This window comes from Vespa mandarinia, chromosome 10 (assembly GCF_050613455.1).
Source record: "Vespa mandarinia isolate Hongniang chromosome 10, ASM5061345v1, whole genome shotgun sequence".
Classification (NCBI taxonomy): Eukaryota; Metazoa; Arthropoda; class Insecta; order Hymenoptera; family Vespidae; genus Vespa; species Vespa mandarinia.
In genome coordinates this window covers 887,981-914,529 of record NC_140819.1, presented here as the reverse complement: position 1 = coordinate 914,529, position 26,549 = coordinate 887,981, and the positions used below count along the sequence as shown (strand labels likewise).

Genomic DNA, 26,549 nt, shown 5'->3' with positions numbered 1-26,549 from the left:
GAATACTTTTTCAAATTGAATAACTTTTTGTAACCCAGACAAAATGTTCTGAATTTTTGAATAGATAAAGAGAAATTTGTAGGCAGTGTCAAGTATTCGAAGAATGAAAAATAAACGAGCATTTGTTGCAGAAGGTATGTGAGAAAAGAAATAAAAAAATTTTTTTTAAGTTGTTTTTTAAAAAAATAAGACTATTTAATATTTTTACAATTTTTAAAAAGTCATCTGATTAATTATGTAATTAAATAGATGAATCGTTAAACATCCATATGAAAATCTCGTTTCCATGTTATATTAAAGTGACAAAATTAAAACGATTCAATGATAATCTCATTGTGAAGATAATTAAGTTAGAGTGTAATGCAATAAAAAATAAGATGAAAAATATGAAAATATGAAAATATGAAAAAAGCTTTATAATGGGCGAACAATATTTGAACAAAACGTGTTACGTCTACCTCGTTGTTTACTTGTAGAGTATCGTAAAAAGCATAAAGTATATGTAAAGTACATACAATACATACAATACATACGTATGTATGTATATATATATATATACTATTACGAAAAACCGAAAATAAAAGAGAAAATAGAAGATGTCTAGCTTTACAGAAAGTTTCTATTGTTTCCACCACGTACGGATTATTAATAGAACAAAAACAATAGGATTCACGTGAAAGCAATAGTTAATTTCATAAATGTTGATGATGATATGTAAATGCGAATATAGCAAAAGTGACTACATCTACTTCTCGAATTTTTAAGTCGATCGAATTTATTTAGGGAATAAAAAAAGAAGGAAAAAAAAAATCTTCAATCCGATAGAAAGAATGGTTTTGTTTGTACGAATAAGATGAATGTTAAGAAGTCATTATAAACGATTCGAAAGAAAAAGCTCCTCGCGTCGTTTTAAGGAGAAAGTTCGAAAGGACAAAAAGGACGTCTGACCTTCGTTAATTCTTCACAACTTGTCCTAACAAGGACGCGTGAGATACTCCAGTTTAACTTTGTGCCGAGAGTCTAACCTGTTGCCGGTGACTCCATTAATAATTGGTTTTTATAAATAACAAAAATCGATCTCGATAGAATATAAAGTACTTGTTAATATTTATATTAATCGCTTCGTTAAGTCTAATGTGAATGTAATTGATCAAGTTGAAAGTTATAGAACAATTTCAAACGTATCATCTCTTTTTAATTTCTTTCTTTCTTTCTTTCTTTCTTTCTTTCTTTCTTTCTTTCTTTCTTTCTTTTTTTCTTTCTTTTTGTTCGTTCGTTTGCTTTTGCTTTTCTATTTAACAAAACGATCTGGATTATTCCACATAACGGCATATGCCGCCAATTCTAGTTACGCAGGTATGTGCGTAACTAGAATTAATCTAGCAACCGAAACGTCCATATACTGTAAATATTTACACTAGATGCATTTATTTCACCATTCCTACATTTTTTTTGGTTTAATTTATCATTGGTTAACATGCCGGCAGGCACGTAAAAGCATTCGAAAACGTATCGATTATTCTACACGATTTAATTGGCGGGAATTAGATCGTACAATTTTAACGAACGCTCGTTACTCTCTTTTGCTTTGTCAGAGAATAAACTCACCAACTTCAGCCAAAGATTCGTGATGAGCAGTTGATTCTTCTCGTCCTAAAACACAAAAAAGAAAATATTTCTTAATTAGTGCATCGAAAGGTACAGGAGTTCTATTTATATGTACGTACAATTATTCATAACATCAATAACTCCAAATATCAAACAAATAGGTAGTCAAATCGATAAGATAGTAAAAGTGTTAAAAACACTGTATGGAATTACGCTAATTAAATAATAAATATGATTACATTATTCGCGTTTTAAGAGCGAATAGAATTGTTAGTTTGTGTGAACTATCCCGTTGTGAAGCAGAGATGTTTTGTTACAACGAAACTTTATAATTAATACGCATAACGATTCCAAGAATTCAAAAAGTGTTTACTTCTGCATTTTTTGAATTTGCGATGCAATTTACACACGTAACATACAACAGTCACATGTATACAAAAATATTAAAATCTTTTTTATGAAACAAGACATTATTTACTCTCTTATTAAATTAATTAGAGAATGAATTTATCTAATAATGTGACAAAACATTTTCAACGATTAAATAATTTGTAAGCATTTTCATTTAACACTTTCGTAGAATATGATACATGAATATATGTTAAAATATTATTTGTCTTACATAAATCTTTCTACCTATTAACTAAGTACATATATATATATATATATATATATATATATACTTTGTTTTATTCATGAAAAAATGTCATATGTTAGCAAGCTTTTTCTCCGATACCGTACTCTTCGAAACTTATGGCAAAGAATTGTCGATATCCATTAAGGGACCGCATCTGTGTTCGATTCTAATATTATGGTAAATACATATGTCGATGGATGTACAATAACACTCTTTGCTTGTCTCGAAATATCCATATATTCAAACTTAATCGATGAAGAAAATATAATAAGAATGGATTATTAATGGATTATTGCGAATTGATAATAATTTTTTAAAAAATGTTGAAATGATAAAAAAAGAAAAAATAAATTAAAAAAATGAGTAGAAACGAATATAGAAATTTCATTCAATTGTCAAAGGAGCGAGAAAGCAAAAAGAAAGAGAGAGACAGAGAGAGAGAGAGAGAGAAAAAGACAAAGAGAGAGAGAGAAAGAAAAAGAGACAAAGAGAGAGACAGAGAAAGAGAGAGAGAGAGAGAGAGAGAGAGAGAGAGACAAAGAGAGAGAGAGAGAGAGACAAAGAGAGAGAGAGAGAGAAAGAAAAAGAGACAAAGAGAGAGAAAGAGAGAGAGAGAGAGAGAGAGAAAGAGAGAGAGAGAGAGGAAAAGCGTGCATGGATAGCTCGTTAAATCTCTCTCCTTTCAACGAATTCACTGAATGAACGCTGACCTACATAAATTTCTGAAGAAGGTCTCGAAAAGAGTGACTAGATCGTAGTGGGGATAATTCGTTGAAGAAAAAACTAGATATAATATAAATAATTAAAAAAAAACATACATATACACACATATAATATTTATTCAAAAAATATACGAAGTGATTTTTATTGTACAACTTTTTTCGAATTGTATATAGATATTTCTCTATTCCCATTAAACAATTATCATCGTTCGATTTGCAACAAATATTTTTTTTAACCTAACAAATATACAAATAAACGCGTTCGATATTTTCCAGAGATGTATCTGCCATGTATCGTTTGATATATGCGAAATAGGATTTTACATAAAGAATATCATATCCTATAAAACTGTCTTTACTGATAGCATGGATAAGAGGATTCTATCTTCCTTCTCCGTCTCTCTTATATCTTTCTAAGAAATGTCTGTAATTTAAGGGGAAGGAATAAAATGAACCTCTCGTTGTTCTATCTCTCTTACTTTCTACCTTTTTTAGTCTTGGCGCATATACGTTCTTCCATTCGTCGTTTAAAAATCCTTTGCGCCGAAATATTGCCAACCCTTGTCACGTATAGCAATAGATCCTCTACTCTCTCTTTCTCTCTCTCTCCCTCTCTCTCTCTCTCTCTCTATTTCCTTCTTCTTCTTCTTTCTCTTTATTCAACAATGCTTTCATCATGATTACAAGTGTGTTTCGCATATACGACTGGTGGATTCTCGACAAATATAGCTAAATACATGTTGTCGACATTTGCGAGCAAACTCGAAATATACGTTTAAATTGAACGATCTCTCCACTACATGTTTCTTACATATCTTACATATGTATACGATCATCTTATATATATATGTATGTACATAGGTACATCTGTTTATGCACTTACGTTACTACTATGCCTACATATGCTGCTTTCTTTTGCATTGGCTACCATAATCAAAATAAGTTCGTTTTCTCAATAACAAAATCGCACCAATACAAATATCACATGACACTCATATCATACTCTTATCAATATCAAATCATACTCTTCTTTTATCATAGACTCTTATATTCAATGATATTCATGAATTTCATATACTTATATACATTCGTACGTATGTATGTACATACTCTACTCGAATATCCTTTTTAAAGATGAAAAATTCATATTCACAGTTTTGAGGAAAAAAAAAGAAAAGAAAAAAAGAAAAAATAAATGGTAAAGAAAATATAACTTCTTTTATTCGTTTGTTACACTATCGGCAATGTGAGAGAGAAAATCACTTTAAATAATTCGACAATTTGCATTGCTAATTTTCTTTTTTTCTTTTATTTTTTTTATTTTCTCCTTTTTTTTCAACAAACATACTCGTATTTTAAACTCACACTTAAACATTCTATGCACGTCCCAGAGAAGAGAAATTCCTGAAATGGTCTTATCGAAGTTTAAGTGAGCGACAAGCAAATCACGAGTTACAGTTTACTCGTAATTTGTAATGGAATATAATTTACTTCGTGTTTACCGATTGGTGGTAAACACTTAATAGTCTTAACTTTTGACATCACTCCAAACAAAAAAATAGAAAATTGATTTTAAAAGAGCGTAAAACGTTGAAATTACTTTGTTAATTATATAAATGAAAACAACATTGTTAAAATTTTATCGTGCTTACTTTTATTTTAATAGTTAAAAGAGATTATTTGAAATCGTTTTAAAGACAATTATTATAATTCTTTAATTTCTCGATAGGACAAATCAAAGTGAAGTGGAAAAAAGGATGACGAAGCAAGCAATATTACAACGCCATGGATCGCCTTGAATTTCGTTACCTGTATTCATCAGGAGTGGCTGCAATTACTAACAAGGTCAAGGCAATTAATAAATTGCAATAAGCTAGCTCGTCGTCGTCGTCGTCGTTTACATTGTTGAGAACGATGGTGTTCTTTTCTGACCAATAAACGAGTCTCAATTATGAAAAGAAAATCTACCTGGGCTCATTAATAACGTTGGAAAGACTAGGCTTGTGACGAAGGTCGTCGTCGATAAAACAATCGTATCTCATGATCTTCGATTGAATTCGAAAAGATCGATCGATGCCCAGTCTAAGGATAATCTTCATTGCGTATTAACGTAGCCTTTGAAGTTCCTCGATCGACGATAACGATATTAAATCCGTTTTTACACAATGTCAAACAATTTTCTTCCTTCGAATAATTAAAAACGATTATATAATAAAAAAAAAATAAATAAAAATTGATCGATATAAAACACTTAAAAGATAGATTTACCTAATATAATATGTACAATCCAATTCGTACCCACGATTTACATCCAAACAGTATGCCTAACGACGTTCGACTGAATTAACCTTTTCTATTGCTATACGCCCAAACCAATTATTCATATAAACAAATACGAACGACATATCTCATGTACTTACATATGTACATACGCCGCAGATTTAATTACCATATCCGTCGTTGTCCTTTTGTTTCATACGAAAGATCAAACCACATTGCGTTTCCGTTTATTAAGTCATTCTTGAAAAGTGAATTTCAACGATAGATTTTGACAATTCACGCAATACCATATTTTTTCAAAACAATTAATTTACTAGTTTATATAATTGTTTAGCACTTCGTTAAAATCACAAGGAACTATTATTACTATATGATAATGCGTTACAGATATATACAGACGTTCCAAGAATTTCAAATATGATTTAATAACATCATACTTGATATACGATCGTAATTTGTAAAATGAATAAATCATTTATAGAAAATATTTTTCTTTTTAAATTATATTTATTTAACATTAACAGAAACTATTGCGTACTCCAAAGAATACGAAATGATTGCTTGGATAATTTCAAGAATATGTACCGAGAGTCCGTCGTGTCATTTCGGCATACGATGTAAGCTCGTCTTAAGCCGAAGCTTAAACCTGAGCTTAAAGTTAACTCGGTTACGCGAGTGTTTGGTCAACATCGGTCTGTTCCGCCCTCAAGCTTTTAGCTTCGCTCTTCAAAGCATATCGAAACGGACATATCCACTTAGTTTAGAGGTGATCAACTAGAGAAACTAACCGGTCGTATTTCGATCTTATTTCCTCATAATCGTTATCTCAGAAATAGTAGTCTCAAATTCGTTATTGTCCTTTTACTTTTTATTTTTATTTTTTTTCCCAAAAATAAGTCCATTTCTAATCCAGAACTATCTCTAATCCTTCGTTATTCCTCACATCTCGATCAACCTTTCTTCTTTCTTTCTCTTCATCTCAATCTCAATCTCAATCTCAATCTCAATCTCTCTTTCTCTCTTTCTCTCTCTCTCTTTTTCTTTATTTCACTTGCTCACTCTTAGCGAAATAAACTGTTTTTCGATAATTGAATCTTATCATTTACTCCCTTCCTCGATCTCGCACTCAAAGAATAGTTGGTCGAATTCGTTCTAAAGGTCGAGGTTAAGTCGAACCAATAGCATTCACCATTCTATGTTATCTTTTTTTCGCATAATTCAACATCTCATTAGAAGTTTTCATTAGTACGCCTTTGGGATGAGTTAACTAATGCGTCACGGTTGCCAGATCGCGTCTTCTTGTTCGTTTAAAAGTAATAACGATGGGCATAGAGGCAATCTTGCTAACTGTTCCTTCGATTTTCCTTATTTACCATAGCAAAGTCATGATAATCTTTTTCGCAAAACTGGTAGGTAATACAAGAACGGATATTAGGTCACAGTTTACGACTACAAAATCATAATTCATACTATACCTACGGCATCCCTTTTATCAGACTAATTGGATTACTTCATCTCTTTGCAGAAAATGTGTATTTCGCTGAATTTACTTTCATCTTGAAAGTCCGAGAGAAAATAGGTACAGGTAGACAAAATGTCCAGCTTTCGATATGATCCAGGTATTTACTATAATGAAAGGTATTTACTATAATCTTGGAGTAAATCGTCCTTTGTAACTCCGTTATCAAAGATTTTATAAAATCAAAGCGGTAGCCAGTCTATTCGTGTTACGGTAAACCGAACATCCACCACGAACTATCCGACCTATTTCAATCGCTGGCCACAGCTTTGGCTATAGTCGCAAGTGAATCATCCTATCTTCACTTGACACGTGTCTGTACTTCTATAATACAGATTACACCGATACCACACTCAAGGTAGAATCCGACGATGTTAAGCACTTGGCTAAGAGTCAAAGGATCGGATAACGTTCGAGAGATAGATGCGCGATATAAAACAGTTTCAGAAAATACTATTTGCTATCGCTAGTTTTTACATTTGTTAAAAGTTTCTATAAAATAACTCTTCGTATCAATCCAAGTTTTATAAATAATCTCTTATCTCTCTTTTATATATATACCAACGAAAGAAAGTTCTCATCGTACTTTAAAAGTAAAGTTAATCAAACTCCCATAGGTATGAAAGAGAGAGAGAGAGTGAGAGAGAGAGAGAGAAAGAGAGAGAGAGAGAGAGAGAGAGACAGAGAGACAAAGAAAACATATATGCACAAGATTAAATAGTGCTTTTAGAATGCACCGAGACTATTATTTCTAAAGCTAATCCTTTCGGCGGATAATGGCTAACGGCTAACTTCGAAAGCGCTTAATTAAGATTACTTTAGTTAGGTCGGAACGACAAACAGGCGTATACCCAATGCCATTATAGAAAACGTTGTTCAGAGTTTCACGATGCCTTCAAAACAACGAAAACTCCACGTACCTACGTACCTGACTATGGTCCAGTTTGCTGCTTTGAAATAATCTAGTGGAAGAGAAAGGAGAGAAAGAGAAAGAGAAAGAGAGAGAGAGAGAGAGAGAGAGAGAGAAAGAGAAAGAGAGAGAAAGAGAGAAATAGGATGAAAATGAAGAAAAGTGGAAAGCGACTCTATGGGGATTCCTCATAATTTCCAAATCAATGGGCACTGCTCGGCACGGTGAATCCGCAAGACGACTTTCCAAGGAATTTGCGACTCGAATCCCGCTGTAAGTCCCACGGGAACATGAATCGCAGATTCAATCCCTACCACCTTCGACCAACGTGTCTTCCCGTTATTCCGGTTATAGGTATTCTCTACCTTACACTGTACTCCAAAAAGATATAGCTTCTATAAGAAAGTCGTCTCGGAGGACGTTTCTTTACTGCATACCATGCAGTTTTCAAAAGCACTTCCTTTTTCCTTGGGAACTACAAAAATAGAACTGGAATAAAAATTTGTTACGATGGAGGTCGGATGTCGTTGTATTGTATATACATAGATATAACATGGATCTCAGTTGCAATGATAGAGTACTTCCAACTCTCTCGTTTTATAAGAGAACTTTATTCAAAAAAAAATACTCTTTTTATATCGTAAATTGTCGTATTTTTGCTTGCATTTATAATACATGTTTATTTTGTATTAAGTTATTTATTATGCACCATATTTTTTTTTATTTTAAATCGATTTACCTATATCGATTTACCCATTTAATATTTTTTATTGATTTTAAGAGAAAAATATAAGATGTTGAATTATGAGATGTTATTGTTAAATTCAACACGGACAGATTATGTATAGAAATATATCTAGTATTTTATTCGAAGAGCATAAAAAATAGAGCAAATATTTTTCGTAAAAATGAATCCTATTAAATGTGTCGATCATAGGCCGAAATTTACTGTTTGTCGAATTAACAAGAACGGAAATACAAGAGACCAGTACGGTATGCATACATAGTACATATATCGAACAGCTGAGTAATGCCGTAACATGTTATAGTCATTTCGAGAATGCCGTGACGTTGCGTGACCAATTTGCGTGTTCAGTTACGACGTTGGCAGTATCGAAGGGTCAACCGATCAACGTTGTACTCATGGAAAATGTCACGAGCCTGCGGTTAGAATGGATAATACTCATAAACCGATCGAATTTCAAAACCCATCAATTACCTTATTAAACATTATTTTTATACTTGACACCTTGACAGCCATTATTGAAATTAGTAATAAACACAATAGTCGAGACAAATATGAACAATTATCGCTTTTGATTATCCAACAAAATCATTGTATTATTCATTATGATTACAAATTAATATAATGAATCGTCCTCGTTGAAATTCAATTATCGTTAAAAAATAAATCGTAATAATGTTTGTTATTATAACGATAATATACGTATCTGTAATAGGTCTATCGTTCGTTAATGTTTTCGAATTTCATCCTGTTGTAAGAATGATAGTTTCTCGAAGTATATAGTGCCATATAAAGATAAAAGTTTGTTGTTTAATTTGGGTCAATAGACGTCTCAAAATTTCTTCTCTTTTTTTTCTTCCAACTTTTCCTCTAATAAGTATCTAAGTATAAAAATTACCTAATAGAGATGAAGCTGCGAAGTACGGAGGCCTCCTTGTCCTTCGAAGGCGCATTTTAAGCTGTTAGGAGAGGCAAAGACAATTTCAAGTACTTTAGCAGAGATGTCAGGTTTTAAAAACTTCACTTTGAGTTTAAACCATTAAGTTCACAATGCTTTTAAGCCCTCGCACTAGTTTCGCCAGTTATATTCTGTTCGTTTTCGTATTTGGCGATGACATGAGTAAGCAATCTCATCAACGTTAATTTATTCCAATCCAATTCACAAAATGAAAAATGAATCGAAAGTGGCAACGAAACTTTGAGAATGTAAATATACTATTGTAGGATTTCAAGACAAACAACAAATAAATGTTATAACCATCCAACACAGACTGTCAAAATGAGAATTCCCAAACGCTATGATTAAAAAAGTTACTCCCTAGTCTCGTTCTAACGAGTGAATATTTCCAACCAGGAAGGAAAAGTTGTAAAGAGCGTAATTTACGTGCGGATTTAAAACTAGAATCGTTTGATCGTTAGAAGTGTTATCAAGTTCGTCGTAGTTGGATAGTATTATCTTTACTCGCAAAACGCATCCTAACTCAAAGGACTTTAAAAACGAAGTATAGGCGTGAGTTTCTTCGTGAGAAAATACGCACACTGATTGTCAGATACGCCGAAGGCAACGATGGAACCATTAATTTCAAACTAAGAAAAGAACTCGTTATAACTTATTTCTACTTTCTCGATTTTCTTTCCTATCTACGTAAATGAAAGATTTTGTTATAAAAGGGGGAATGTAGCATCGCGTATTCAAAAGACGGCATTGGTTGCTTTTCTATCTTTAGCCCTTTCCTACCCTTTCCTACTGTATTATCACGGAACTGGCTAAACTGCAATTCCGCGAAATGCAGTCATTAGCAACGTACGAACGCATTACCGAGAATGCTCGTGACAAGCGGTTATATCGTGAATCATGGATAGCTATGAGGTGAATTGCTACGTACATTGTTAATGGCAATGTAACTAATCGAAAAGTCAAATCGTTAAAGCATCATCAACGTGTCTATCTATCTATCTATGTATTGTATTTACAGTTCGTATTTGCAGCGTTGAGCTAATGAACGTTCATAAATCCATTTCTATTTAATTTTATTTTATTTTTTTTTTCTTCTCTCATTATTATTCTCTTCGCATTAATAAATCTTGTGCGAATGAGATAACGGATTTACGTGCTTTATGTAAGTTTATATATATATATATATATATATATATATATTTATCATGCAGAAAAAATGAACATGACATCTATGCTCAAAACGAATTTATATACGAATTCAATGCTATCATCTATTCATCATTTTTTAGGTTAATTATGTCGACTGCATTAACCGATACGGTAATATTAACGAAAAGCTTATACCTTGAATATTCTCTTAAAAAGAATACGAGAAAGATTTAAAGAATCGATAAAAAAGACATATTTCAGTTTCAGATTCTTTCAACGATATTATATTTTATAGGAATTCTTTCAAGAAATGTTAGATATTAATCCAATGTCTTTTTGCGCATCCTATGAAAAGTTTCACTTTGACTTCACACGACCCATTCTTTCTCTTCGCAGAAGAACAAATGATTCTTATATGACAGGTCGTGTCTGATCGTCGTCACACATGACACGAAACAAACTACTTTCGCATTTTATCGAGAAACGTCAAACAAGGTCGTGAAGATCGACGAAAGTATAGAGAAAGGAGATCCTTAGAACGTATCGAAAACATTTCTCAAACTCGAACGAAATTCTCTTTGAAATAAACGTTTTCTTATCGATAACAACTTCAATGTTTTACAACTAACATTTTTCAAATTTCCTTATTACTCTCTTATTTCTACAAAAAAAAAAAACAGAACATATATATATATATATATATATATATAATATTATATAATTATTATCATTATATATTATATATACATATTATATATTATGTATATATATATATATATTAGTATTATATATATATTAGTATTAGTATTATTATATTATATATATATTAGTATTATATATAAATATATATATATATATATTAGGGGGACCGGAAAGTAATGTCACTTACTTAAATTAAATTCAAACGAATAAATTTTTAACAAGTTTTTATTTTTAATCATAATCAAATATCCACATGCGCAGAAACGACATTACTTTCCGGTCCACCTTATATATATATATATATATATATATATATATATATATATATATATATATATTATATATACCAATATAGAATTCAATTCCTTACGTCTTTCAATCGGGTATACAATCTTTTACATTGACATTATTTTACACTAAACAAAATTAACTCTAAGATTTCAATTACTACAACGAACCATAATAATATATTAATAATAGATATACACTCGTGGTGGTACGATATGAATAGAAATGGTCGTACGTGGCAGGTGTGATGATTTCACACCTACCTACGTGGTAACAATAAGTTCAATGATCTATGTTTTACTTGCACGATAGAATACCATAATTGTCATTTCCATACGTCTCTAAACTAAACGGGACGCTGAGCTTTGTAACTCTTCAGTCGAGAGCTATTAAACTCGTCAGGATTATGACCTGACGAACGACACCACTTTACCTTACTCTCGATTCTTTATTGCAAAGTACTTCCTACGACGCGTTTTATCGCTAGTCGACCAAGCTACTCGAAGTTGCTTGCTCTATCGTCTAGAGAGAGTACGTAAGAATGAACTGTCAAAGAGGGGAAAGCACAATAGCTTTTACCACAAGTATTTGTCCTACCTTCATTGATTTAATAGGGAAATGTATTTGTTCTTATATTATTCTATATTTAAGCGGAATAATTCAAAAGTATAGTTAAGTATAAACCTCTGATCAAACAATTTAATCAAAGAATATCGATATTATCTCGATCGTTTTATTTTACCCCCACTTAATTAGTACTCATCTATCATATCGATTTGAATAATTGATGTGGCATTAAAAAAGAGAAGAAAAAAACCGATAAAGCCTATTATAGTGTTTTTAATTCCATTCAAATGAATTGAGAGATTATATCAATGACAGTTATGAATGACAATCGTGATCATTTCTTCGATTTAATTATGTCCTTTAATAGCCTCGAAAAACGTACACCTGCTGCTTAGTATTATTGTTGTTTTTATTGTTATATTTTTTCTTTTTTTTTTTTTTAAGGATGTTTTACAATTTTTTAAAGAATGATTTATAGATCTGTACTTATAACAACTTTTTCCTCGACATTCAATGCCCTATCTAGGAAGTTTTTTAAGTATCGGCCCATATTTTTCGTACGCTCGACATATATATCTACGTTAAATAGGAACACAAACGGTTAATAGTTATAGGACTATAAACGGAGGTTATGCTATTAAATTCTGGCGCCGTCTAGTTCCTCTATCGTATCAGTCAACGAAGCTTCTTCAAGATTCTTTCCTTGGCAACGTGGCCAAGCAAAGATATTAACATAAAATCACAAAAAAGACATTTGAAAAAAAAGTTTACATGATTATTTCATAATATCGATATCTTGTTAAGTCGATCGCGGTAACGAATTTATTTTTAAGTTAAATACTTACTCACTTGCTATTATTTGAAAATGAAGACAAATAAAATTGTAGATATACAAAAGTTCAAAATTGCATTTATAAAGAAGAAGAAGAAAAACGAAAGTCGTGACATAAAAATATAGAAAAAAGAATTGTTATCGCATGCGTAGATATTATGGTATCGATTAAATTCGACAACCATTGGAATCCTTCGAAGACAGTTCAACGAAAGATTTTCAGATACTTCTTACCAAGCAATAATTTGAAGCTTTGATCTTTTTTCGACAAGGAATCTTTCGTTAAAATCCAAAGTCAAGATTGCATTTTCATAGATCAATCATTTCAAAAATAACATTAAAATTTTCCTTTATCGAAAGACAAAGAACAAAAATGTGATCCTGATCAAGAAAAGAAAAATGCGTTAAGATTATGAATGATCATAAATCGTGCAATTTCTAAATGAGTGTTATTTCCCATGAAAATAGTTCGGTTTCTAATATCGTTCGGCTTTCGGTTCGATAGTTGAATTGCTTTTAGGAATAACGATAGCATCTTAAATTGTGGTTATCGAAGAGAGCACGACGTTGATTGATATACTCCGGGTTTTGTTAGTTCAGCCAAGTTGGCAATTACGTTTGCCGAAGTTAGTTCAGGGACAGGGGATTCAGGCTACTTGAATTACGAGATCGACGACCTATTAAATCTCGCATCAGGTGTGCTACAACTAAACAAGAACAAGCTTGCACTGGCAACATGAACATTTCGAGAAAACGTCACACGCTCTAACAAATCATTGTTGTCAGGTTATTCCATTTGTTTATCTTCCCTTTTCACCTAATAAATGATCAAACATGAGAGTAAATGTTAATTAACACAGAATGTTCTCTCTCACTAAAAATAATTTTCTTCGAATCAACACAATTATTAATAAGAGCACTATAATGACTTCTATACATACACACACACATGCACATACACACACACACATACACGCACGCACGCACGCACCCACACGCATTCAGTACAATATTACATTAGATACACAGACTTGTTTCTTTCTTTATCTCCCTCTCTTTCTTTCTTTTTCTCTCTCTCTCTCTCTCTCTCTTTGTCGATTGTACTTGTCCATGTTAAAATTTATACTGTTCTTAACGAGCAAAGCTTGACTTTGGATTTAAATCCTTTTTAAAATATGCTTGTACGTTCGTACGATAAGAGCTCGATCGTTAAATACAAGTTTTTCTAGCGGAAGATCGTAAGTTCTTGTTACGAATTACCGTCCGGCTTTTCGTATCTAATTAAAGCTTACGTTCACGCTTTCATGAAAACAATCGTATATTTCTCGTCGTATTTTCTTCAATCTTCTCTTTTTCGTATTTATGTTTTTTCTTTCTCCTATTTAAATAGCATAATATTATTTCCTTCCTTATTTAATTTCGTAGGAAACATTTTCTTTACTCTTTTTAAACGTTAAAAGAATTAAAACATCAAACAAAAAAAGAAAAAGAAAAAAAAATACATCTTACTCGAAATCCAACGATCGATCATTCGAAGCTTCGTGTCTGTTTTAATATTTTAATATATGCATGAACACGACCAACATTACATGTATTCAATAAACAGAAAGATCTTTAGCTTATGTTTTCGAGTGTTTGCCAAGAGGACGTAGATGGTATTACTAGGACAATTTCCCTAGGGCGTCGTAAAAGTCGGCGTAACGGTATTGTTCGTTTCGAGGTCGTCGCCTTTTATCCTTCGTACCGATGTTTTAAGTAAAATTATGCCATGTGAAATAGCTTAAATGTGCAACAAGTCGAACGAGCGATATCCCTCTATAACATAGTACGCCGCTTTTAAGTAATTATTTTCAGCAAAAACGAAGATGATAATCCGATTAATTCGATCGATCAAAAGTGAATTCATTTTTTTTTTTACCAAAGATTTCTTTTTTCCTTTTTATCTTTTCGATGTTATACCACTCGAACCTCATGTGATTTACCTAAAATGTAAAATATCTAATCTCAAGAGTACGTTCATCGAATTTCCTTTTTACCACGAATACGTAATGTTTTACGGAGATAGCACTTTTGGGTATTCCGGAAGATTAACTTCATGCTCTTAAATCGTCAGAGATAGCTTTAAACACGTTCCGTAAACACTATTCTCGACACAAACGTGGCTGACATCTCACGCAGGTGAGAACAGGCATTTTATTTGTCATTTTTCTTTATTTATCCGTTCTTTTGCAAAAACAAGTGATCGATATTTGAAGTGTATACGATGGTGTATCATCGCTGATCTTTTTTTCTAACAAGCTTAACGTACGCATATAAAGAAAATAATTAAAAGTGCGATAATAACCGTTAGCGAATCCCTGTTCTTTTTATTTTTTTCTTGTTTTATTTTTTTTCCTTTTTTTTCATTTTTTCTTTTTTTGTTTATGTATGTTAACCGCCAGCAGAACTTATTTTGCATAAAAACAAGACGAGCGAAGAGAGTAGAAAAAAAGTTTTTGTACATTGGCCACGAGAACCCGAAAGTATCCCCTACTGTGGATTATTAAAATTTATAAGCAAATATTTATCGCTTTACTAGACTAGTTTAAAATTCCTTCGAAGTGTTCAATGTACATGTGATCTAAACCATTGTAAAATTTTCTCGAAATATTAACATTTTCTTAGCTTCACATTTCATGAATTTTTTATCATCGAATCCATATCACACGTATATTTAAATATTTATAAAATCATTGAATATTAGCGTGGTATCGAAGATAATAAAATTTCAACAATATCGATCATTAGGCCTCCAATTCTTCTTCCTATTTTTCTTCTTTTTCTTCTACTTCTCGTTTTTCTTCTTGCCGACAAGAAAAGTCACGAAGGTACGCGGTCGAATAACTTTTACTGAGGTGCGAGGACTGAAGAGTTAAGTGAAACGTGCCCTTATCGTTTGCACGGAATCTCCTTGAAAATCAGCTATGAAATATGCTCGAGTGTCGACGGCACGTGGGGCCTATCGTTCTTTCTTCTTTACCCCTTTTTCCTTCCCTCGGTTACACGATTTAACTACTATTTGCATAACTTTGGAGAAACTCGCAGAAGGAAGCACATTTCTACTGAACGATCCATTATGGAAGTATCATCGACTTGTAAGATGTGTTTCAGAGGATGACTTCAGAAGATATTCGAGAAAAAAAAAAAGAAAAGTTTTAAATTTAGCTGCTCACGTAAAAGTACTTTCTACGGAAGATCAATGCAGATCTATCGAAACGTGAAACTGATATTTTCAATTTATCGTAACAACAATAATTTAATTTAATTTTAAACGTCTGCGTATGCATCGAAAAACACGATTATAATTCTAAATCGTTTCTATTCGATTTCTACCTCATCTTATCTTATTTTATCTTTTTTCAAAGACATTCTATATAAATAGTAAACGTCACGATATTAAAGAATGACGTTGACGACGTCATTTAAAAGGATTTGACAGAGAATCGATCGTAAATATTTAAAAGGACAAAATTTATAAAAGGACAAAAATATTTACGATCGATTCTCTGTCATCTTTAATTAAGCTCGAGAGGAAAAGCTCTCACAATAGGAAAAAAAGAACAGATGCAAAACCAGAAAAAAGTGAAAGAGAGAAAGAGAGAGAGAGAGAGAGAGAAAGAGAGAGAGAGAGAGAGAGAGAGAGAGAGGGAGGGAGGGAGAAAAAGACGAGAAAGAGAAAAAGAAAGAAAGAGAGAACTCGAGGCGTTCGCACATTTATTGATCAACGAGCTCGCACGTTACGTTTTGCATTCGGGATGCGCGTGTCCTACATATCCGTACTTTGATCAACTCGACAAATTTCTATATATCTTAAATTTTTCTTCTCTAATGAAATATTAATTACGCAATTACAGAAAAGAACGCGTGTCCTTGAAAGGATTACTATATTAGTTTCCATGACCAAGAAGAGACCCCGCGATGTTGTACGAATAGACGAATTTTCCATAAATTGTTCGTTTTAACACAAGATGCATCACGATCATTAGTACAAAAGCCAACGAAGACAATGACTCGAACATTCAAGTTATGTGAATCTGAAAAATTACGTTCGCGATGTAGATCTTCCAATTATGTCTAAATTCGAACGATTTGCCTCTATTCCTTTCATAAAAAATTCTGTCTTCTTTTCGAATAAACGAATTTCAAACATATATGTATGTATGTAGACCTATTAATGCGCATATATGCGGGCGCATATGGCGGTATGTACGTATAGTAAACCATATCATCAGAGATAGTTACTATCGCTTAGATAAGATCTTTCACCGGCAGATTTAGATACTAGAAAACTTTCCAAAGTCTTCGAACTTCACCGATCGAACGTTAACTTCTATTACGAGTTCCTCTTCAGTCTTAATCAAACTTCTAACCCATAGACTCACGTCAATGAACTTTTCTTAAATAAAAGTTAATTTTTAGATCCAATCATCTAAAGCTTTATCCGGTCTCTTGACAAATATTATTTCCAAAAATTTAGGAATATCCTAAGCTGATAAATCATCTGATTCCAAACTCTTTTCTGTGCATATTAAAATATTTAAATAAAAATAATTAGAAAAAAAATAAAAAAAAAAATTAAATGACATTGAAATTATTTATATTAGTTACGAATTAAATAAATATTTTTCGTATCGTTTTAACTAGAAAAAACAATTATGTCACTTGTGTGTTTTATATTTTTTTCTTACATTTTATAAATATTTCGTATTAGAATAACAAAATATTCCAAATTTTTTAATTCTTTCACTAAACCAAAGTAAATAAATATTTCACTATTAAAATAGTTAAATATAAAATAAGTACGTATTAAATTCGACTGAATCTGGTTCCACCCTTTTAAAGTTCTCGCGAGAGAGGAGAGACAACGAACGAGTCGACGTATAAATTCGAAAGTGTCGAAAAGCAGAACGCGCGACAGCTGCAAGGTCGTCCGTTGTGATCAACGAGGTTGAAAAGTGGCTAAAGGTGTACCTGCCTGCTGGATAACAAATTTCTCGAAGTCGAAGCCCGACTCGTTTGATTTCTGTTTAAATAGAGTCTCGGTAGGGTTTTCTCTCAAACACATATGTATGTGTGCGTATATATATATATATATATATATATATATATATATATATATATATATATATATATAAGATGTGCTCTGTCAAGCAGAAATTCGGACTTAAATAACACCTAATTAACCCTTTCAACTCGTATATCACGCTAGTTGTAAAAATACAAATTTGCTATAAATCACTTACGTCATCTCTGAGAAAACAACAATAATCATTTTCTGTTCTTGGATATTTCTCAATCGATTATTTTTATTAATATCCTTATGTGTTATAACACAGTTAGCAAATAATTATCTTTTCGTTTTACTTATAAACTCGGACGCAACAAGGTTGAAAAGAAAACTGAGTTCAAATGAAAAAATAAGAAACAAAAATATAGAGATATAGACAATAAAATAAAGGCTTTTAAAAGAAACGGACAACCGTACATTCGCGTGTCTACTTTTGACTGTTGCTCTTTCTTTCATTTCGTCGACGTCGTCGTTCTCTAACTCTTATCATTTGTTTATTTCGTCTCGCTCACTTCTCTCTCCTTCCCTTCTCATTCTTTCCCTCCTCTCTCACTTTCTCTCTATCAATCCGCTATCTTTTCCCTCACTTGTTCCTACAAGAAAATAAACAAACACATAAAGAAATCCTCATATACAAATGAATTAAAAATTCACAATTATGATCGATCGTACGTTAGCTCAATTCATTTTTCTTTAGTTTTTTCTTCCTAAATTCTTCACGAATAGCGACGATGATGGTGTTCGTGTATGGAACAACGCGCATATGCGCCAGGCTGATTACACTGATGAACAGAAAGGGAGAGAAATGAGGCCGTCGAGATTCTGAAACTTGGTTTGCATGGTCCTCGAAAACGAACCGAAAACAAAAGGTCGCTTCGTCAGCGACGTAATATCCCGTAACGAGGAAGTTGCGCGCACGCGTACAGGAGCAAGCACTTGGTTTCGACGATAACGCATCGGCCCCCTGAGTTCAAGATAAACTTTTCTAACTAAATGCGGAAGAAAGTTCCGAGGATAGAGAAGAAAGAAAAAAAAGCAAAATGAACTCATTTTTTTGGCATAGGAAATTTAACATTCTCTTTTTTAACCAATTCGAGTCTGATAACATCTAATCATAATTGTTATATCTACTAATTATTATATCTTACGTCAGTGATGCTAAAATTAAAAATAAAAAAATTCTCGTCGATTTTTCAATTAAAAATTGTTAATGTTTTATTTACTTTCAAAATGACAATAAAATATTGTTATTATTTTTATACGTGTATTAAAATAACCAAACCAAATGTAGATTTTTACTCTGAGAAAGGAATTGAAAAATATAAATAATTTACGTACCATTCCTTTGGTACGTCATCGTCATCGTCATCGTTATCGTCATCGTTATCGTTATCATCATCGTTAGAAAGCAAATTCAATTTCCATACAAAAATTAAATATGAGATAAAAATTTAATACCGAAGTGAAGTATCACCCGCGTAAAACGTGACGGCATGTAAACTAACTACCTTCTCAATTCTCAAGTTCTTCGAGATAGTAGAAATAAAGGTTCGTGGGCGTAAGCGGAAAGACAATGGGACGATAAATCAAAAATTTCGTCGAGTTTTCTTCGCGACATAGCTCTCACGATTCTTACAACATAATCTGTGAAAGGAAGGAAGGAAGCAAGAAAGAAAAGAAAAAGATAGAAAGATAAAAAGATAAAAAAAAAAAGAAGAAAGAAAGAAAGAAGGAAAGAAAAAAAAGAAAAAAAGAAACGACGAGATCTATGAGCAGAGATAATGTTTTTCCTTAAACGTATGTAAGATATAAGTAGGTCTAATAGAATTTTCGTTATAACATTCCACGTTTCAACCACGTTCATATATATAACAAATTTCGTTGATCTCTCTATATCTCTCTGAATTTAGTTTTCACTTATATCTCTAAAGATTACAAGTACTTAGCTTAGCTGTAGACTATTTACATCATCAAACTGCTATCACTTGTACAGTAAATATAATTAGTAGCTTTACCGAGAAACTTATTTTAAAGAGGCATCCAAGCGTAACGTTGACTTCATCCTACCATCTTATTACCTGCCTTATTTCTCACACGTAATTAGGCCACATATTTAAATTCGGATATTAAAAAATTTCATCTAACTCGTCCATGAGATGGGTATATAATCGTTGTCGAGATTAAAATGCACAGCATGAATCCATAAAATTTCGCTGGGAAACTGTGGAAATTCATTTGCAAAAGATGACCTTGATTTTTAACCGCTACTAATCCTTTGGGGAAATACCTATACTAAAAAGATAAAAAATAACTACAAGAAATACAAATTTTTATATTATGCATGTAAATTAAACGTTAATAATACGTTAGAGAGTTTTGTAAAAATTTCTGAAAGATAATTGAAATCAAAAGATATAAATTCCTGAAGGATATATTAAGAGTTTGCTCACTTCTTTTTAAACTATAGCAACTTTCATTAGCTCTATACCGGTGAAAGAGATTTTCTTTGAAATAATTACGGCCTGTTTATTTATTTCACATTGAAAGCAAGAACGTACTGATTGATTCGTCGATTCAGAATGCTCTTAAGATCTTTCTCTGCTCATAATACATGAAATAAAAGGAAGCTGCGAGTAGTAGGTCGATCGTATTTGTATGGCGTAAAGGTAACGTGAATTATATGAAATTCGTTGCGTGACCTCGAAATCGAGACGTTTTATATTTCACTATGTATCCGCTATAAATATAAACTTTAACGATGTTTCTCGATTGCTTTCGATATAAAGAAACTACATATAATCATAGACAAAATATACAAAAAAAATATATATATGTGTGTGTGTGTATTTTATAATATGAAAATGATAAGAAGGAATCAGAATACTCTTTTTTATTTCAGAACAAATGGACCCATTATCAACGCAAAATGCTTTCAAACTTATGAAAATTTTCAAAATCAAATTCTGCGACAGAATGTCGCAATGTTTATGATAAAAAATGTCGTGGCTCCGAAACGAACGCTATAAGCATTAATGACGAAAAACAGTAACGTTCGATACATATTTTCATCGGCTACTGCATCCTACAGGAGCAACGATTTCAACCAACTCAAAATTAAATTGGAGAAAACAACGTTGTCCGTCGCGGAAGAAAAATTACCTGGATCGTGGTCAGAAACATCGAGCATGTAGAACCGTTCCTATGGGATTCGAGAGGCTTATTGAAACTTTCATTGTATTCGTTCTCTCTTACGCGCTTCTACGTAGATATAAAGGTACACGTATATATGTATACGTGCTTTCACCGGTTTTCCAGTTACTTTTACCTAACCGTGAGCTCTATGTCGATTACTGAGATTCAATCTTCTTCATTTCTTCAGGCCAATTCCATTGTCCTTTGGATTTTCAAAAAGCTTTTATATATTCGAAAGGAAAAGAAGGAGAAAAAGGGGAGAAAAAGAGAGAAAGAGAGAGAGAAAGAAAAAGAGAATTATAGAAAAGAAAAATGAGTTAGAATAAGACGAATATGATAACCAGAGACGTATGATCAATTTTCTCTAAAATATTATCTAAAAATAAAAAGAAAATAAAAATAGGACTTTCTTTTACGTATGTCTTACACATATTATATATATACGCATATATTATATATATATATACGCATATATTATATATATATATATATATATATATATATATATATAATATATGCGTATATATATAATATATCTTTGTACATACGTCATCTTCAAGTATCGTACGGTATGTGATAAAGTATTTCAACCTGGTTGGGCGGCAACACATTTCGTTTGGCAACGCTTAGAAGAGAAACCAAGTTTGGAATTTGGTGAAGTCTTTACGAAGTAGGCGCAAAGTATTCGCGAGAATGTCCAGATCCAGGAACGAGTATGTGGAGCCGCTGTGGTATGCGGAACATGAGATTGCCGCGTTGCACTTGAGATTTATTTCGCTACTAACGTTGATCTATGTGCATACGACGTCACCGAAAGCGTTGTTCCATATCGAGATCAAAAGTATTGAGAAAATTTATCGAAAACGTTCGGAACGTTTTTCTTAAAGAGAATCATCTTTCGAAATTTTAACGAGAAACGATTTTACTAAAAGGATCTACTAAAAAATATTATTTTATTAGTTTATTCGTATCTAAAACTCAATGCTTTTTTTTTCTCTCGATCAATTCCGACCTTTTCGTAGGTGAACGAAATAAGAAGAGAAGAGGAAAAAAAAGAAAGAATTACAGGTCGAAAGGGAAAAGGATACAAAACGATAGGAAAGTCTTCGTATTTTACCTCAACGTAGGTAACGATCGTTCGTGCGCGAAATCGAACGTGCACTCTTTTCCGCTATATCTTCCATCTTCGTAGGTGGATGAGAGAGAACTATGGTGAGGGGGGAGAGGAAAAGAAGGAAAAGGAGGAGGTTGGTTCTCTCGAGCTTCTCTCGAATGGCCAGGCTTCTAAAATTATTTACTATTCCAGGAGAACGGTGAGCGTGCGCGAGAATACGCGGACACTCTCAGGAACAGGGTAGAATATTAGAGAAGATATGGCTGAAAGCCAGAAGAATAAATTGTCCATGCACTCGAGGGAATTTATTTTTCGTGGAATATTCCCGATAAATTCTCAATCTCTCTCCGAGACTATTCTCTGGAGAATATCCTTGACTCCTCGAGAGACGCTGTCTGTGATACATACCGTCTGTTTCTGATAAAAGCTCGAGGAAAGCCGTTCTCAACGTCGCCTATCATCGGTGAATGCTGTTTACGTGTTCGCTTATCCTTCTGGCCTTCAAGTTCAATAAACACGCTCGAAAATTGCGACACTTTCGAATATGAATAAAATATATCCCAAGGTGATTGTAACCTTGTCAAAGATATGACGAACCTTATATCTTCTTTTAACGAATAAATGTTAACGAGATAAATAAATAGGCAGAAAGACGAAATGATGTAATTAAAAGTCTATAAGAAAAACTCATTTATTATATTCACTTGAAATTTTTCTTTCTTTCGATCGTACCGACGTATATTATTTAAATTACAAAATGTTGATTGTTGACAAGAGCGTTTTTAAATACGCGTCTTGCATCGAACCAGCGATGACAGTCGATTCGCACGAAGGAAATGTCCCCCGTCCCAAACTTGTTGTTCGAGTTATAGACCCACTGATCGCGATGAATAAAGGCGACGGCACTAGGATACCGGTGTAGACCGATAGCAAAATACCGTTCGCCGCGTTCCCGCAAATTAATGGGAGAACACGCGTTCTTTTGAAGGATTCCTTGAAAAATGGAAAAGTAAATGCACGATATTAAATGATGCGCGCTATGTAAATCTCACCGTGCATTTGATTAAATGAATTACAATTGTTTGTGTGTCTCATGTATAATGTGTAGTTAGTTGTACTGGTTGCTTCTGAAGAAGACTTGAGAGCTTAGACGTTGTGAGTCTGAAAGATGTAACTTAACTGCATTTTTGGCGTCTTTAGAACTATCCACGCAAAACTGAAATGAGATTGGTAAAGGACGGAGTTTGAAATATGAAAAGAGGAAGAATAAATGCTCATTGGTCGGGTATAGTTCATTGGAATGTTTAAACATTCCATGTGTGCCTCTTTGTTCTGGTACTCTTGTAGATTATAGGGTGTCAATGGATATTTTAAAGCTAGGCGTCAGACAACCCTTGGCTTAACGCGTCTAGGCTTCTACTTTTATTATTTATTTATTGGCCGGCTTGATATATTATCGAAATCCAGATACTTTACTAAGAATGCCTAAGCCCAGACAAAGGTGGCCATGTGTTTTTTATCTATACGTTTTATTAGCCAATAGGTTCCCAAGGTAACTATTTCCAATGGTGTTATATGACCCTTAAGAGAAAGTATCGTGAACAATGGAGAGACGCACGTGTGCGTAAACACAAAGATTGCGATTTATCTAAAATAGTTGGTTTTTTTACGCATAAATACCTTTCCTTTTTCACTTCTTCCTTTCGCAATGAAGATTTTTTTGCTTCTATTTAATTCCTATACGTTAGGAAAAGAGATTAAAATTGGATCAATTAGAACTTCTGTGATTTATATGGTTATTACAAAACATAATGTCGTACAGGTTACATAATGTCGTCCAAGTCTAATGAACGAATGCGCGTATTACCGTGCTTATATCGGCGCTTCCGTATGAAAGGAATTATAATTAATGTCACTATGATGCGATTTTAATGCCACGTTTATAAACATATATACATATATTTGATATTTGCATCGAATACACGTTCGAAAATGCTCTCACAAATGACAAGAAAGAAATTAAATTAAAATAGTAAAAAAAATTGATGTAATCTACGAAAACAATGCGAAAGAAACGCCATTAAATTAATGACAAACGTATGTATCGTTAAATTTTTTAAATACGTTATTTCAATTTATAATTTTTATTGAACTTCACCAGATGCTATATTTTTTTTCAATTTTATTTATTTAACTCGTCGATTCGATCGAAATCGAAAGAAAAAAAGGATCATTATGGGATGAAAGTTCAAGCTAATTTGAAAATTTCTTAAAGCAAATGGTCCAACATGGTGGCATTAAGAAAATGCAAATGTTTATGTCGAGCTCGGTAATAAGGCGCAAACGCACTCTAGTGTCGTGTTTGTACGCTATAAAATTAATGACTACGACTTAAGCGGACTTGAATGGCTATGTAATTCCTACTGAGACGACCGAATTTAAACTCCACGCTTGAGTTCTTCCTACCGGTTGCATTTGTAAAACAAGATCGCAGAAGAACCATGCAATTGTTCTTCGGTTTTCGCTCTACGAACGAATCCTTCCTTTCGTTGATTTTCTTTAACGCTTTTCACGTCATTCAGTAAATATATTTAAAATTTTTCATCCAATTGTTTATATAATTAAATAAATAATATAAAAAAAATCTTCGTCTAATGACATTTCATCATTGTAACAGAATACCTGTGGTTATCCCTTTTTCTTTCATTTTTCCCCTATAACGACGGTGAATCGCGTCGTTATAATAGTGACGTTATTTCTAAGGCTTTTAACGAAAGCATAAGTTAAGAGCCTCTTAATAGGATCCTCTGCTTCTGTAATAACGTGTACACAAACATTATGAAATGTAATCGCAGGTATAACGTAAAAAAATAAAACGATGGATTCAGTAAATCCCTTAGGAATTATCTTTGCTTTTAAAGCAACGTTCTATCTAGAGAATTAATGCATCGCTTCCTGCTCAAATAAAAGCAATGAGAAGGTCATGATGTCTTGTTAATTAATTACAAGCAATACACTTGAAGGATGTAAATATGTACGTTATCGTATATACCAAAAGGATATCCCCTTGTGGGACTGTCAATTCAGAAGGAGCAAGATTGCAAGATGAAAACAGAGCAATACCGGATTCAAAGAGAAGATCGTGTAAACTTCCATCTGTTACAAGATTGATTACGTCATCACGTTCTAAAGCAACTAAAGCACAGCTGTCTATGTCTTTTGCGGCAAAATTTCATTTTCTTTCTTATACGTTTTCGCGACAATTTTTCACACCTGTTTTTGTTTTATCGTTTAAGATATCTCGGCTTTGTTCCAATAATGGACACACTAAAATGAAATCGTAGAATGACCAACGAAAGTCGATACGATTTCTATTTTTGTATCATTTTATTTCGATCTACCTATTTTTCTCTTTCTATTCCAACCATATTATACTGATTTTTCTCTTTATCTAAAAGCTATATATATTACGAGATAACATAAGAAACAGTACACCGTAAAAAGATTTCCTTTAACGAATTGGAGAATGAAGTTCTATAAAAACGAAACTATCACTCTTTATAAAATCCACGAAGCTTTCCAAAAGCTGCTCAACCATTTTCTAATAAATGGTGACCTGTAAGATTTTTCTATCCTGAGAACTTCTTCGGTAGCACGTCTGCGTAAATTGAATGAAAATATTGGACATCTACTAATGGAATATAAAAACGCTGATAAAGCTTAGTTATATACAGGATACATTATATAAACTCTATATATTAAATATATCGAAAGATAAAAATCATAAATCAAAAATATGATTCGATTTGGTTATCACGTCGCTATATGAAAATGACGAAATCATATATAGAGAAGAGTTCGTATCCCACGACGGTTTTTCATTCAACTTGTTTCGTTTTGATTAGTATCAGGAGGTGAACAGAAATGGTGGGAGAAATAAAAACGTATCCTTTTGAAATGCTACGGTCGTACCGTTCGGAGTTTTTACGTCATTTCGTGTGGGAGGCAATTCGACGAGAGAAAAATGAGGAAGATAGGGAATTCGTGTAGGTGGCACTATTTCTAAAGGAGAAAGAGTATTGCCCTCTTTCGCGCAGACGCAACAAAACCTCTGACTTCAAACGCGCATCAACTTCAACGTCTTTCTTTCTTCGATGTTCGCCCTTTTGACATTTTCTCTGGCGGATTGGCGTGGAACGATACGGACAACGACGTATCG

At 32.7% G+C, this 26,549-nt stretch overlaps 1 protein-coding gene across 4 annotated transcripts in view; it reads right to left on the bottom strand.

Moving 5' to 3' along the window:
* The window catches only part of nAChRa7 (nicotinic acetylcholine receptor alpha7 subunit), a 131,761-nt gene that overhangs the window by 40,762 nt on the left and 64,450 nt on the right, over positions 1-26,549 (bottom strand). For 3 of the 4 annotated variants that reach the window (XM_085659562.1, XM_035873283.2, XM_035873284.2), the window contains one exon: positions 1,609-1,653. The exons of the other annotated variant lie outside the window; for it this stretch is intronic. Coding sequence is in view for 1 of the 3 variants with exons in the window: in XM_035873283.2 (XP_035729176.2) it covers positions 1,609-1,653 (45 nt within the window). In the remaining 2 variants the exon portion in view is untranslated. The remainder of the gene's footprint in view (positions 1-1,608; positions 1,654-26,549) is intronic. 4 annotated transcript variants of the gene reach the window in all.